We start from the raw sequence: 16,890 nt of genomic DNA on the forward strand, positions 1-16,890 counted from the left end.
AAATACAACTGATTTTAGTAAATCCCTCATAAACTAACTTTTAAAAGCTCCCAAAGTGAGTCTGGGCATTTTTGAATCTGTTAATTCGCACTATTTCCGTTTATCTTGAAATTTCATAAGTTGTCAGGATGATGGGACATCTTTCATTAATTCAGTAAATTAAGCTTTTATTATATAGCAAACACTCGCTAGATGCTGGGGAATAAAGTAGGGACAAAACCAACTCCGTGATCTCATGAAGCTTGTAGTCTAGTGGGTGGATGGAGACATTTAAACGAATACTCAGTCTGTGAGATAGTAAGCGCTGTGGAGAAAAAGAAATGGGCTCTTTTGTGCAGGCCGGGGAAGGCTTCAGCTTTGGGCAGACACCCGAAAGAGGGGAGGGGACGAGCTATATAAGTATCTGGGAGTAGACCAGGCAACTTGGAATGCCCTTCCTCTGAGACAGGGGAACACCCAGAATCTTCCCTCCTCTAATCTTCCACTCCCTGTCCTGCCCCAAGTCCCCTGGAAAGGTATGGAAGTACAGCCTGGGATGAGTGGTTATACAAAAGTGCTCCTGGGGCGGAGCAAGATGGCGGAGGAGTAGGAGACCTGGATTTCGTCTGGTCTCAGGAATTCAGCTGAATAGGGATCAAACCATTCTGAACACCTACGAACTCAACAGGAGATCGAAGATAAGAAGAGTAACAACACTCTGAACAGAAAAGCGACCACTTTCTGGAAGGTAGGACGTTCGGAGAAGTGAATCCGAGGCGATATTCGGGAGGATAGACGGCGGGGGAGGGGCCTCCGCCGGCCGCTTCTGGCAAGTGCTAGAGCCGCGGAGCACAAAATCGGACCTTTTAGAAGTCGGCTCCGCGGAGGGACGTCGCTCCAGTGGCTAAGCGGGGGTGGAACCCTCGCGGGACAGTGTGGTCTCAGGACCCTCGGGGTCACAGAAAGACCGGGGGTGCCTGAGTGCGGCAGAGCTCCCAGGTGTTGGAGCGGGGAAGCCGGCTGCAGAGATGGAGCCGAGGCGCAGGCTCTCAGCTCGGGGTGGCCATAAACCGTGATCCGCGGCCCAGTCGGGCCACGGCTCCCCCAGCAGGGACCCAACAAGCGGCAGAGCCGGGGAGACCCCCCTTCCTCCCCCGGGAGGAGCAGCGCGGGAACACACTGCAGGGATCTGCTGGGTTTGGAGACTCCACACGGGGTCGGGTGCCAGACATAGAAACGCTCGGTCACAGGCCGGGTGAGCACAGAGTGCGGCCAGAGACCGGGGACATGGGAGTGACTGCTTTTCTCTGGGGGTGCACTGAGGAGCGGGGCCCCGAGTTCTCAGCTCCTCCGGGTGGAGATTGGGAGGCCACCATTTTCACCCTGGTCCTCCAAAGCTGTACTGAGAGCTTGCAGGGAACAACAGCTCCTGAGAGCAAACCCGAGCAGCTTGCTTAGCCCGGACTCACAAGGGCGGGGCAATTCCGCCTCCAGCAAAGACATTTGGGAACCACGGCAACAGGCCCCTCCCCCAGAAGATCAGCGCGAACAGCCAGCAAGCCAAGACCAAGTTTACCCATCAAGGAGAACGGGAGAACTCCAGCGCTAGGGGAATACTGCACATAGAATTCATGGCTTTTTTACCATAATTCATTAGTTTTTCAAAGTTAATTTTTTAACTGTTTTTTTTTTGAATTTTTCTTTTTCCCTTTTTCAAACCACATCTTATCAATCTCTTTTTAAAAAAATTTTTTTATTTTTCATTTTTAGAGTCATATTTTTATCCCTTCATAGTAGTTACCCTTATTTTTGGCATATATATATAAGTTGTTCTCTCTTTAAAATTTTGAGATACAATTTCTTCTAACAGATCAAAATATACCCTAAATCACTAGTGTATGGCTTTGTTCTATTCTCCTGCCTGATCACATTCTCTCCCTTTTTTTTTTCCTTTTTTTTCTTTTAGTTTTTAAATCTTCTTCTTTCTTTTTAAAAAACAACTTCTTATCTTATCAATTCCTTTTATAAAATCTTTTATAATTTTCATCTTTACAGTCATCTGCCATCCCTTCATTGTATCGACCCTTATTTTGTACATATATAAGTCTTTCTTCCTTTAAAAATTTTAGCAGGCACTTTCTTCTAACAGACCAAAATATGCCCAAAAGCTAGTGTGTGGCACTGATCTATGCACTAGCCTGACCATATTTGATCATATTCTGGTTTTTTTTGTTTTGTTCTGTTTTTGTTTGTTTTTATCTTTTTCTTTTTCCTTTTTATTTTCTCTCTTCTTTCTTTCCCTTTCTTGTCCCCTGGTTTCAGGTCTTTTCTGATTTGTATAGAGTATATTTGCTGGAGACGTGTTAACCTGTTAGCATTCTGTTCTCTCATTCATCTGTTCTCCTCTGGCAAAATGACAAGACGAGAAAAAAATCAGCTCAGCAAAAAGAACAAGAGGTAGTACCATCTGCCAGGGACGTACTCAATACTGACATTAGTACGATGTCGGACCTAGAGTTCAGAATCATGACTTTAAAGATACTAGCTGGGCTTGAAAAAAGTGTGGAAGTTATTAGAGAAACCCTTTCTGGAGAAATAAAAGAACTAAAATCTAACCAAGTCGAAAACAAAAAGGCTATTAATGAGGTGCAATCAAAAATGGGGGCACTAACTGCTAGGATAAAAGAGGCAGAAGAGAGGATCAGCAATACAGAAGACCAAATGATGGAAAATAAAGAGGCTGAGAAAAAGAGAGATAAACAACTACAGGATCACGAGGGCAGAATTCGAGAGATAAGCGATACGATAAGACGAAACAACATTAGAATAATTGGGATCCCAGAAGAAGAAGAAAGAGAGAGAGGGGCAGAAGGTATATTGGAGCAAATTATAGCAGAGAACTTCCCTAATGTGGGGAAGGAAACAGGCATCAAAATCCAGGAGGCACAGAGAACCCCTCTCAAAATCAATAAAAATAGGTCAACACCCCGACATCTAATAGTAAAACTCACTCAGTCTCAGAGACAAAGAGAAAATCCTGAAAGCAGCTCGGGAGAAGAGATACGTAACCTACAATGGTAGAAATATTAGATTGGCAACAGACCTATCCACAGAGACCTGGCAGGCCAGAAAGGACTGGCATGATGTCTTCAGAGCACTAAACGAGAAAAATATGCAGCCAAGAATACTATATCCAGCTAGGCTATCATTGAAAATAGAAGGAGAGATAAAAAGCTTCCAGGACAAACAAAAACTAAAGGAATTTGCAAACACAAAAGCAGCCCTACAAGAAATATTGAAAGAGGTCCTCTAAGCAAAAAGAGAGCCCAAAAGCAGCATAGATCAGAAAGGAACACAGACAATATACAGTCACAGTCACCTTACAGGCAATACAATGGCACTAAATTCATACCTTTCAATAGTTACTCTGAATGTAAATGGGCTAAATGCCCCAATCAAAAGACACAGGCTATCAGATTGGATTAAAAAACAAGACCCATCGATATGCTGTCTGCAAGAGACTCATTTTAGACCCACAGACACCCCCAGATTGAAAGTGAGGGGGTGGAACACCATTTACCATGCTAATGGACACCAAAAGAAAGCTGGGGTGGCAATCCTTATATCAGACAAATTAGATTTTAGAACAAAGACTGTAATAAGAGATGAAGAAGGACACTATATCCTACTTAAAGGGTCTATCCAACAAGAAGATCTAACAATTGTAAATATCTATGCCCCTAACGTGGGAGCAGCCAATTATATAAGGCAATTCATAACAAAAGCAAAGAAACACATGGACAACAATACAATAATAGCGGGGGACTTTAACACCCCCCTGACTGAAATGGACAGATCATCTAAGCAAAAGATCAACAAGGAAATAAAGACTTTAAATGAAACACTGGACCAAATGGACTTTACAGACATATTCAGAACATTCCATCCCAAAGCAACAGAATACACATTCTTCTCTAGTGCCCATGGAACATTCTCCAGAATAGATCACATCCTAGGGCACAAATCAGGTCTCAACCAGTACCAAAAGATTGGGATTATTCCCTGCATATTTTCAGACCACAATGCTTTGAAACTGGAACTCAATCACAAGAGGAAAGTCGGAAAGAACTCAAGTACATGGAGGCTAAAGAGCATCCTACTAAAGAATGAATAGGTCAACCAGGAAATTAAAGAAGAATTAAAAAAATTCATGGAAACCAAGGAAAATGAAAACACAGCTGTTCAAAATCTTTGGGATGCAGCAAAGGCAGTCCTGAGAGGAAAGTATATAGCAATACAAGCCTTTCTGAAGAAACAAGAAAGGTCTCATATACACAACCTAACCCTACACCTAAAGGAGCTGGAGAAAGAACAGCAAATAAAGCCTAAACCCAGCAGGAGAAGAGAAATCATAAAGATCAGAGCGGAAATCAATGAAATAGCAACCAAAAGAACAGTAGAACAGATCCACGAAACTAGGAGCTGGTTCTTTGAAAGAATTAACAAGATTGATAAACCCCTAGCCAGACTTATCAAAAAGAAAAGAGAAAGGACCCAAATCAACAAAATCATGAATGAAAGAGGAGAGATCACAACCAACACCAAAGTAATACAAACAATTATAAGAACATATTATGAGCAACTCTATGCCAGCAAATTAGATAACCTGGAAGAAATGGGTGCATTCCTAGAGATGTATCAACTACCAAAATTGAACCAGGGGAAGAAATAGAAAACCTGAACACACCTATAACCACTAAGGAAATTGAAGCAGTCATCAAAAATCTCCCAACAAACAAAAGCCCAGGGCCAGATGGCTTCCCAGGGGAATTCTTTCAGACATTTAAAGAAGAATTAATACCTATTCTCCTGAAACGGTTCCAAAAAATAGAAATGGAAGGAAAACTTCCAAACTCATTTTATGGGGCCACCATTACCTTGATCCCAAAACCAGACAAAGACCCCATCCAAAAGGAGAATTACAGACCAATATCCTTGATGAACATGGATGCCAAAATTCTCACCAAAATACTAGCCAATAGGATCCAACAATACATTAAAAGGATTATTCACCATGACCAAGTGGGATTTATCCCTGGGCTGCAAGGCTGGTTCAACATCCGCAAATCAATCAACGTGATACAATACATTAACAAAAGAAAGAACAAGCATCATGTGATCCTCTCAATAGATGCAGAAAAAGCATGTGACAAAGTACAGCATCCTTTCTTGATCAAAACTCTTCAGAGTATAGGGATAGAGGGTACCTACCTCAATATCATAAAAGTCATCTATGAAAAACCTACAGCGAATATCATTCTCAATGGGGAAAAGCTGAGAGCTTTTCCCCTGAGGTCAGGAACGCGGCAGGGTTGTCACTCTCACCACTGCTACTCAACATAGTATTAGAAGTCCTAGCCACAGCAATCAGACAACAAAAAGAAATAAAAGGCATCCAAATTGGCAAAGAGGAAGTCAAACTCTCACTCTTTGCAGATGATATGATACTGTATGTGGAAAACCCAAAAGACTCCACCCCAAAACTGCTAGAACTCATACAGGAATTCAGTCAAGTAGCAGGCTATAAAATCAGTGCACAGAAATCAGTGGCATTCCTATACACCAACAACAAGACCGAAAAGAGACAAATCAAGGAGTCGATCCCATTTCCAATTGCACCCAAAACCATAAGATACCTAGGAATAAATGTAACCAAAGAGGCAAAGGATCTGTACTCAGAAAATTATAAAATACTCATGAAAGAAATTGAAGAAGACACAAAGAAATGGAAAAACGTTCCATGCTCATGGATTGGAAGAACAAACATTGTGAAGATGTCAGTGCTACCTAGAGCAATCTACACATTCAATGCGATCCCCATCAAAATACCATGCACCTTTTCCGAGAAATGGAACAAATCATCCTAAAATTTGTATGGAACCAGAAGAAACCCCGAATAGCCAGAGGAATGTTGAAAAAGAACAGCAAAGCTGGCGGCATCACAATTCCAGACTTCCAGCTCTATTACAAAGCTGTCATCATCAAGACAGTATGGTACTGGCACAAAAACAGACCCATAGATCAATGGAACAGAATTGAGAGCCCAGAAATGGCCCCTCCACTCTACGGGCAACTAATCTTTGATAAAGCAGGAAAGAATGTCCAATGGAAAAAAGACAGTCTCTTCAACAAATGGTGTTGGGAAAATTGGACAGCCACATGCAGAAGAATGAACTGGATCATTTCCTTACACCACACACAAAAATAGACTCCAAATGGTTAAAATACCTAAATGTGAGACAGGAGTCCATCAAAATCCTAAAGGAGAACACAGGCAGCAACCTCTTTGACCTCAGCCGCAGCAACCTCTTCCTAGAAACATCGCCAAAGGCAAGGGAAGCCAGGGCAAAAATGAACTATTGGGATTTCATCAAGATAAAAAGCTTTGCACAGCAAAAGAAACAGTCCACAAAACCAAAAGACAACCGAGAGAATGGGAGAAAATATTTGCAAATGACATATCAGATAAAGGGCTAGTATCCAAAATCTATAAAGAACTTATCAAACTCAACACCCAAAGAACAAATAATCCAATCAAGAAATGGGCAGAAGACATGAACAGACATTTTTCCAAAGAAGACATCCAAATGGCCAACAGACACATGAAAAAGTGCTCAACATCGCTCGGCATCAGGGAAATCCATATCAAAACCTCAATGAGATACCACCTCACACCCATCAGAATGGCTAAAATTAACAAGTCAGGAAATGACAGATGTTGGCGGGGATGTGGAGAAAGGGGAACCCTCCTACACTTCTGGTGGGAATGCAAGCTGGTGCAACCACTCTGGAACACAATATGGAGGTTCCTCAAACAGTTGAAAATAGAGCTACCATACGATCCAGCAATTGCACTACTGGGTATTTACCCCAAAGATACAAATGTAGGGATCCAAAGGGGTACGTGCACCCCAGTGTTTATAGCAGCAATGTCCACCATAGCCAAACTGTGGAAAGAGCCAAGATGTCCATCGACAGATGAATGGATAAAGAAGAAGTGGTATATATACACAATGGCATATTATGCAGCCATCAAAAGGAATGAGATCTTGCCATTTGCAACGACGTGGATGGAACTGGAGGGTGTTATGCTGAGTGAAATAAGTCAATCAGAGAAAGACATGTATCATATGACCTCCCTGATATGAGGAATTCTTAATCTCAGGAAACAAACTGAGGGTTGCTGGAGTGGTGGGGGGTGGGAGGGATGGGGTGGCTGGGTGATAGACATTGGGGAGGGTGTGTGCTATGGTGAGCACTGTGAATTGTACAGGACTGATGAATCACGGATCTGTACTTGTGAAACAAATAATACAACATATGTTAAGAAAAAAAAAGAAGAAGATAGCAGGAGGGGAAGAATGAAGGGGAGGAAGTCAGAGGGGGAGACGAACCATGAGAGACGATGGACTCTGAAAAACAAACTGAGGGTTCTAGAGGGGAGGGGGGCGGGGGGATGGGTTAGCCTGGTGATGGGTATTAAAGAGGGCACGTTCTGCCTGGAGCACTGGGTGTTATGCACAAACAATGAATCATGGAACAGTACATCAAAAACTAATGATGTAATGTATGGTGATTAACATAACAATAAAAAATTATTTAAAAAAACAAAAAAAAACCAAAAGTGCTCCTGATTGCATTATAAATACGTGGCTTAGCTGTCTGCCAAGAACTTGGAAGGGCTGAGGTATAACACATTTATGGAGCTGGTGTTTGTTTTTTTAACAAAACCACTCCAATCTAGGTTTTTTTTTTTTTTTTTTTTTATGAGTAAACAGTGCCAGAATGTGTTATCATGATTCAGAGTTGTAGGCACAGGTTCATGAAAGGCTGTCTTTCACCTTAACTCATTTGAGGGAGGCCGGACAGGTCATATTATTCCCATTTTACAGATGGGGAAACGAAGGTCCATAGAGGATTTATTTGCACAAGCTCATGTAACTAAGGAGCATGGACTTCCTAGTTGAGATGCACATGCACCCAGGTTTGGAGGACAAACTGGATCCAGTAAGGATTCAGCTAGAACATCCCTGTTCTCTTCCCACCAGTGTGTTCACACCCACTCCTTTAGATGCCCCTGCCTTGTGGCTGGAGGACATCTTGGGCAGTTTTCTTGTTTGTTGCAGGTTAATGAGCAGTCTTGTTTTTAAGTATCAAAAAGTCCAAAGAAAGGGCACCTGGGTGGCTCAGTCCAACTCTTAAGCATCCGACTCTTGAATTTGGCTCTGGTCATGATATCGGCTCAGGCCATGATTTCAGGGTGGTGAGATTGAGCCCCATATCGGGTTCCAAGCTCAGCGGGGAGTCTGCTTGAGATTCTCCCACCTTCTCCCTCTGCGCCTCCCCCTGCTCTCTTTCTCTCTGGAATACATAAACAAATCTTTAAAAAGAAAAGTCCAAAAAAGGTATATGTGTAGGAAGGGAGAGCCTTATTGGTGGAATGCCTGGCTTTTAGAAGCTGTAGTTTTAGTTTTCCTTCAGTAGTTTTTGGTATTCTTCTGAAACATGAGTCACTTCACCATCAGATCCGTGTACCTGTGCACTGGATAGTGCAGAAAAAGAACATTTCCATTGTCATAGAAAGTTCTATTGGACAGCACTGGCCAGATCCTCAGCAAGTTATAAACCAACTCTTTGATTCTCACAGCCCAGTTCTCTGCCCGGCCCCTCCCTCTGCCACTGTTGGGGGCTCCAGGGTGGAGCAGGGGAGAGGAGAGGTAACTGGGCAGAGGGTTTCCATGGACTTGGTGCTCCTGGTGATCTGGTGTTGCTGATCGTGGGTTGGCAGATGTCTAAGTTCTGCATTCTCTCCTGGGGCACTTTGGGTGGTCCTTAAGAACCTCCCCCTCACTTGGGGTCTCCTGCTACACATCTCTTTATGACCCTCCCCCAAGTCCCATACTCCATGGGTACCCACCACACATCACCTGACCCCAGCAAGCAGCCTTTGATGAGGTCCTTTCTAGACAACCTAAACCCAGCGTTTCACGGTGCCTGCATTCAATTGACGGGAAAAAGCCAGCATCTTCTGTCCCTGCAAGTTCCAGAAATGTAGGTTGTCCCCGCTCCAGCCCTCTCTCTCCACTCTGCCCTCCCAGACACTCCAGCTAGGTTTTGTCCTTTAGCTACTTTTCAGGGGAGAATCTGGCACGAGTCCTTATATCCCAAACATGGGGGCTCAGATAAAGCTCTCTACATGGTAGTCCTTCTTGCTTGTCTGGGGAGGGACCTCTGACTTTTCTTCTCCTACAGGAGAGGAGGGGGCTGTCTTCAGCACTCCTGCATCTCTCTTCAAAGAAATCCACACAGGGCAAACTTCTCTCATCCTCTGGCCCGCTCCTTGTGCAGGCTGGAGGTGGGGAGGGGCGACAACATGGGATGAGGGTGGGGCAGAGGGGGCACCTCCTTTTCTGGTCCTCAATAGAGGGTGCAGCCCTTCCTGTTTGGAATGGGTGTCTATGTACTACCCTTGGGCCTCAGCTTTGGGGCCCCAGCCGCAAGTCTAAGACAGCCTTGGAAAGGATGCATCTGGCACCTCATTACATGTCCCCCTCGCCCCGATTCCTGCCCCATTGCCATCTCTGACCAGTCTGTTCATATCCATTCTGGGTGGTCTGCCAGGGCTTGGCTAATTTTCATACAAAGAGGAGCTTAGTGCAGCATTTAGGATACTTAGAGATGGTGGGAGGCTTTTCTAACTCCACACGCCCTAACCCCCACGTTCAGACAGGTTTCCTCATGTCTACCTCCACACAGTGAGTTCTGCTTGGACTGGAGCAGTGTTTCACATCTCACAATTGTGTTGGAAGCCTTAAAAAAGGGTGAGGACCACCCGGGTCACTCAACTGTCCTCAGGGTTAAACCCTAGAAAAGGATCCAAAAGACAACCAAGTAGGACAAGTGCCCTTTTTGCAGGGAGGCTTCAAACAATGGCATTGATGATTTCAAGTCAAGGGACTTCGGGCATTTTAGTTAATTGACAATGTTTGTCTCTCCTCTGACTAACCAGCTGTGTGGGGGTTTCCACCTCTGTCATCCCGTGATCCCTCCAGAAGGTGAGGACATTGAGGGTCAGAGACATTAGCTTGCGCAGGATCACCCAGATGGGAATGGTGGAGCTGGGATTCTAGTCTCAATGTGTTCGAATCCAAGGCGTCATCCCTCCCAGCACACCCTGCTGTCTCAGGGCCAGCTGGCTCCTATACCATACCTTCCCTTTATTTGATGACAAGTCCTAATCAGGGCTGGTGACAGTAGGGCTTAACACAGCTAATCCCGCCCATGGAGAACATCTGTGACACGAGAGGGCCAAGAACGGGCAGAGGGAAGCCTCCAAGGGAAGCATGGGGTGTAGGAGAGGAGCTTCCCTGGCCAGGTTCAGAGCCCCACCTTTATCTGGACCTGACCAGCTCCACTAGGACCAAGCATGCACTAGCACTTTCTCTGTGTCCGTCCTCCCCAAACCTCTGAGCCAGCTTCTGTTGTCGGCCCCCTCTTACCCAGGAGGAGACTGGGGCTCCTGAGGTTCCACACCCTGACCTAGAAACCCTGCTGGTGAGTGGTAAAGGGTTTGATCCCAGATCTGCCCCCCGCCTTGGCCAAGCACACAGCCCTGGGCTGCCTTCCCTGCATCGAGGCTGGCGCTTGGCACCTTGGCTGGGTCACATCCCGGGGAGGGGGTTGGGCTGTTCTCTCCCTTCCAGGGTTGAGGCAGAGCTGCTGCCTTTGACTGGGTGCTGTTGCCCGCGACACACTCACGGCCCTGCCTGTTGCTGTTTTTCCTTCTCAGCGTCCTGGGTTCCCTCCTACTGCTTGGACTCCAGCTCGTCTGCCCACAGCCCTCCACTGAACACAGAAAGGTAAGCCACGACCATTCAGAGGCTTTGCTTCTCCACACAAGGGGCTAGGGGCACTCCAGGCATCTGCCCGAGTTTGGTTCTCTTTGGGGGGGAGTCGCCGCTAATCTTGAGAAGGGAGCACCCCTTTTAGAATGTTCACCAGTCCTCCTCTCCCTCCTAAATCCTCGGAGCTTAAAAATGAAGCTGGTGCCCAGAGTCAGGGTCCGACCTGAGAGCATCGCTGGTGTTGCTGGCTGTGTCCTTGAGGACGCGACCCCGAGGGAGAGGGCACTGAGAAGACTACCCACCCGGGAGTGGTGGAGCACCAGCGTGGAGCTTTGACCCCCTCTAGGGGCACCTTCAGGGGCCGCGGGTACTAATGGTTACAGAGAGAGCTAGCTAGAGCTTTAACTGTAGCTATATGCAAGAGGAGCCCCATGGGGAGCCCTGATCTTTGCTAGGAGGACGTAGCCCCAGGCAACCAGCAGCCAGGCAGGGAGGGAGCAGGGAAATTAAGAGCTGGCCCTCTCTTTCCTCCCCTTCTCCATTTCCGCCTGGGGACTCCGTTGAGCTGAGCCCAACCAAAAGAAGACAAAAATCCCTTGGTCCGGTCCTCAGAGGCCGGCCTCCAAGGCAACAGGGCTGGATGGAGAATGGTGCACAGAACATGGGGGTGGGGGACACACGGACAGTATCAAGCATGCCTCCCTTCAGGCTCTGTGGGTTTTGTAGCAGATGAGCTATTCGCTGCTGCCGAAACAAGCTGAACCAGGACAGGTGCATGATAAATGCTTCCTTAGAAGCAGATGCATGAGGTGACTCTGAGTAGGTCCCGAAAACCCCTTTCTGCTACCTAGGCGCTCCTCCTCTCTGTAAGTCACAAAATGCAGACACTTCTGAGAAGGATGGTAGGTCAGGCGTTCGTATCTGAGTGTGACCGAGTTGGTGGGGAAGCTTTCCCGAGAGAGGGATTTCACAGAGGAAATCTGGGAGACAAGGGAGCAGACAAGAGTATGCACAAGGGTTTGCCTGGATGAGATCCTTCTTGCAAGATTCTTAATGCTTTTGTCTGCATCGTCTAACTTCTTTTAGGTCTGTGGCTTATGTTCTGGCTTTGTTTTTCCAGACCAGATATGAACTGTATTGTATTGTATGCCCTGCTGGGATGTTAGCTCCACGAAACTGCTGTCTTCCCAGCTCCTGGAAGGCAGCCTGGCATGTTGTAGGTGTTCAATAAAATACTTGTTGAGTGACCAACTGAATGAATGAATGAATGAATGAATAGAAAACCGGGCCAAGGTCTAAGCATCATTTTGTTAGAGTCACTGGAAATTTATACCCCTCTCACTTCACTGCATTATTCCCATTCATAATTTCAGGAAGTCAGAGAGGACAACTCCTGTAGACTGAATGTTTGTGTCCCCCCCTAAATTCACATGTTGAAACCTCATGTCCGGTATGATGGTATCTGCTAGTGGGGCCTTTGGCAGGTGCTTATGTCAGGGGAGAGGAGCCCTGATGAAAGGGATTAGAGCCCTTATTAGAGTCTGGAGAGAGCTTGCTGCCTGCCCTGGGAGGGATGGGGTGGCTGGGTGATGGACATTGGGGAGGGTATGTGCTATGGTGAGCGCTGTGAATTGTGTAAGACTGATGAATCACAGACCTGTACCTCTGAAACAAATAATACATTATATGTTTAAAAAAAAAAAAGAAGATAGTAGGAAGGGAAAAATGAAGGGGGGAAATCGGAGAGGGAGACGAACCATGAAAGACTATGGACTCTGAGAAACAAACTGAGGGTTCTCGAGAGGAGAGGGTCGGGGGATGGGTTAGCCTGGTGATGGGTATTAAAGAGGGCACGTACTACATGGAAAAAAAAAAAAGAAATCTGCCAGCCAGAAAAGGCACCTTGATCTTGGATTTCTAGCCTCCAGAACGGTGAGAAGTTCTCTTGTTTATAAGCCACCAGTGTCTGGTACTTTCTTTTAGCAGCCCCAACTGACTCTGACAAAAACGGGCACTGGGAAGTGGGGGTGCTGCTCTGACAAATGCATGAGATGGTGGGGGTGGCTTTGGAACCGGGTAGCGGGCAGGGACCGGAAGAACAGGGAAGTGCGTGCTAGGAGGAGCCTACACTGCCACGGGTGGACTTTTCAAGGTGTTTGTGGTGCGAGCTTAGAAAGGGGAGAGGAGGGCTGTAGAGAAAGCCTCATCTGCTCAGAGAACGGTGATCCCGAACAGGAAGGTGCTGGACTGCGGATGGTGAAGGATGGGTCTCAGACAGAAATGAAGAACATGTTATTGGAAACTGGAGGACAAGCCAGGCTTGGTATAAAGTGGCAAAAAAACAAAAAAACAAAACTTGGCCGAATTGTGTTCGTGTTCTCGCCTTTGTGGAAGGTAGCACTTGCAAGCAATGAAATTAGATATTTAGCTGAAGCTATTTCGAAGCAAAATGTGGAAGGAGTGGCCTGGTTTCTCTCGCCTGCTTGTGGTAAAATGTGAGAAAGGAGAAATGACTTAAAGATGGAATTGTTAATTGGAAAGAAAGCTGAGCATAGAACTTAAAGATTTGGAAAATTCTCAGCTAATCCGTCTTGAAGAGAAAGAGAAAGTCTTCAGGAGACAACACTAAGGGTGTGGCCAAGAGACCATTTGATAATGAGAGACTAGTCCACCATCTCACAGAAACCAGGGAATATTTTCCAAGACAATGGGAGAATGCAAAGGAGGGGTTGCTTGTGCCCGACCCTCCAGCTACCACCTCTCTAGGTGGTCTCCACTCTCTCCTCGGCTGCCCCAGGTGCTGCTCCGGCAACCGGGTGAGGCGCGGGCTGTGCCCAGCGAGCTGCAGGGGCGTGGCTGCCTCCATCTTGATTTCAAAGGATCAGGCCTCCCAGCAGAGCCATGATCCCAGGCCCTAACCCTGGAGAGCCACAGAGGGGACAGGGCTGCCCAAAGCTGTGGGGGCAGGGCAACCAGGAGCCTTGGGGCCTCAACCTTACCCAGCAAAGCTGCCGGCAGAAGCACTGTCCCATTGAGTCTGGAGAGCCAGAGCATCAGGCCAAAGAGGATTATTCTTGAGCCTTAAGGTCTAAGGGAATTTGCCCCCTTGGGTTTTGGACTTGCGTAGGACTTGTTACTCCTTTCTTCTTTCCTCTTTCTCCCATCTGGAACGGGACTGCCTGTCCTGTGCCTGTCTCACCGTTGTATTTCAGAAGCACGAAACAGCTTTGATCCAGCAGGTTCACATTTGGAGAGCAGATTGCCTCAGGTGAATTGTACGAATTTAGGTGATATTTAGATTGGACTTTGGACCTAGACTTTAATGTTGATGCTGGAACCAGTTAAGAATTTGGGGGCTATTCAGACGGAATGAATATATTTTGCATACAAGAAGGACATGAATTTTGGGGGACAAGGGTGGAATATGAAAGACTGAATGTGTCCCCCCACATTTATATGTTGAAACTTAATCCCCAGTGTGATGGTATTTGGAGATGGGGGCACTTGGGAGGTGATTTGGTCATGAGGGGATTATTGCCCTAATAAAAGAGATCCTAAAGAAATCTCTGGCCCCCTCTACTAGGGGAAGGTACAGTGAGAAGCCGGCTGTCTATCAACCGTGAAATTGGCTCTCCCAGACACCAAATCTGCCAGCCCCTTAATCTCAGACGTCTGGGCCTCCGGAACTGTGAAACATAAATGTATGTTTTTGATAAGCCCCCTCTCCCCCAATCTATGGGATTTTTGTTATAGTAGCTGGCGTGGACTAAGACACCTGTCTTTTCATTATTAAGCTACATTATTTATTACTGTTTAAAAGTATCAGGGTTGTTAATCCTAATAGTTGAATTGTTGACTCTATTGTCGAATGAATTGTTGAATAGTTGAATCAGTTTGCCAGTGTTTTGTTCTTGTTGCTCAAATAGACCATCATAGCTGAAAATATTTTATAAATGATCAACTAACTTTGCTGTTTCTCTTAATCTTTCAAGTTAGCCTGATGACTGATTATATATATATATATATATATATATATGATGTAGGATATAGGATCGATCTATCTATCTATCCTGAACAAAAGGTTCACAAATAGGTATTGCCTTCATCTTTCTTAAGTATTTGTTCTGAGAAATGAAAGAAAAAAGGCTTATGAGTTACTTTGGAATGTTGAATTTTATTTTATTTATTTTTAAAGATTTTATTTATTTATTTGAGAGAGAGCACGAGTAGGGGGAGGGGCAGAGAGAGGGAGAGAAGTAGACTCCCCACTGACCAGGGAGTCTGATGCAGGGTTCCATCCCAGGACCCCGAGACCATGATCCCAGGACTCTGAGCTGAAGGCAGACGCTTACGCGACCGAGCCACCCAGGCACCCCTGGAATGTTGAATTTTAAAATTGAGCCGAGAGTATCCCATCTTGGCATATGGTATCTCCCCAAAATATTGTTAAGAACTTTGCAGTAGAAAGATACATTAATTTCTTTTTCAAAATCCTTTATAGATTAATTTCCTTGGAGAACATACATTTTAGGACAGCTTTCAAGTATAATTATATGCATTTTGGCTGCCAGAGTCATTGTCATTCACCCTAGAGAAGAAAGGATTCAATACTTCTTGGGTGTTGAATTTCTTCCTGCTGTTTCATTAGAGCTTTGTGGAACTGTGGCTGTCATCCTGCCTGCTTCTATCCTAAGAATCCTGGCAGAGGTACTGACAATGGTAGCATCCATCTATTTCTGCAACGGGAGAAGTAGGTACTTAGTAAAACAAGGGTCAGAAATGGGTTTTCTGTAAAGGACCAGTTGTGACTATTTTAGGCTTTTCCGGGCTACAAAGTTTCTGTTGTAACTACTCAGCTGTGCTTTTGTAGCACAAAGGCAGCCGTAGACAATAGGTAAATGACTGTGCATGACTGTATTCCAATAAAACTTTATTTACAAAAACAGGTGGTTACCTGGATTTGGCCCATGCCCATAGTTGGTAGACCGCCACTCTAAAGTCTGATAGAGAGGAGTGAACTGCATGTATATGTGTTTTGGAATTTGAAGTTGGGAGTTGTCTCCTTCCGGAACTTGAAGGAACACAAAAGATTGGAGAAAAAAGTCTATTTTTTCATTAAAACATAAGAATTATGATTGCTCTCAAATTGCTCTCATTGCTTAGATAAATCAAAATTGAATCCCTGCTGACCCATTGTTTTATGACAATCCACTCCCAATCTGTAGCAGAGAGCGGCAGAAAGAATTGGAAAACCATTTATGGTGAATTCTTAAGGGACAGCATTACTAATTTGTGCATCTTGCAGTTTAGTATGTATATGAAAACTACCCACTAAAAGACCTCTCTTTTTCTTTTTCATTACAATAGCATGTCCAACTTTAGCATATGGAAGCATTTCTGCAGTGTAAGTTATTCTGAGGAAAAGACATAATTTGTAAATGCTGTCAAGTAAACTATGCTTTTCTAAATATGGCTCAGGTGACTGGATACATCTCTGTCTCACATTGGTGCAGGAGAAGAGAACTCTGGTGCAGAGCATCAGTAGCTCTTTTCAGATATTTCTACCCAGGTGTCTTCCTCTTGCTCCTGCAACAAGGAGAGTATCACAAAGGATTGCTCAACCTCTGTTCTTGGTAATTTTTATTTATTTTTTATTTTTTTAAATTTTATTTTATTTTATTATGTTATGTTAGTCACCATACAATACATCATTAGATTTTGGTGTAGTGATCCACGGTTCATTGTTTTCATATAACACCCAGTGCTCCATGCAGTACACGCCCTCCTTAATACCCATCACCGGGTTCTTGGTAATTTTTAATGACAGTTGGCAAATCATTGTATTTTTAAAGCTTTCTGTGGCTTCATTTGCAGATAAGGTAAGACCAAGAGTAGGAACAAAAAAAAACTTGACCAAGACTTTAATAAAAACCATACGTTATTAATAAGGGAAACTATGGAAATTGTAGAAAGCTTTTAAGTTAATGAAACTGTTCTATGGTGTCTG

At 44.9% G+C, this 16,890-nt stretch overlaps 1 protein-coding gene across 1 annotated transcript in view; it reads left to right on the top strand.

Moving 5' to 3' along the window:
- THSD4 (thrombospondin type 1 domain containing 4) overlaps positions 1–16,890 on the top strand; it is a 580,073-nt gene that overhangs the window by 30,922 nt on the left and 532,261 nt on the right. Inside the window, exon 3 of the mRNA XM_088025131.1 lies at positions 10,829–10,898. Coding sequence (XP_087881257.1) covers positions 10,829–10,898 — 70 coding nt within the window. The remainder of the gene's footprint in view (positions 1–10,828; positions 10,899–16,890) is intronic.

This window comes from Eumetopias jubatus, unplaced genomic scaffold (assembly GCF_037043125.1).
Source record: "Eumetopias jubatus isolate StellerSeaLion01/CBP00866 unplaced genomic scaffold, mEumJub1_p1.0 scaffold_7, whole genome shotgun sequence".
Classification (NCBI taxonomy): domain Eukaryota; kingdom Metazoa; phylum Chordata; class Mammalia; order Carnivora; family Otariidae; genus Eumetopias; species Eumetopias jubatus.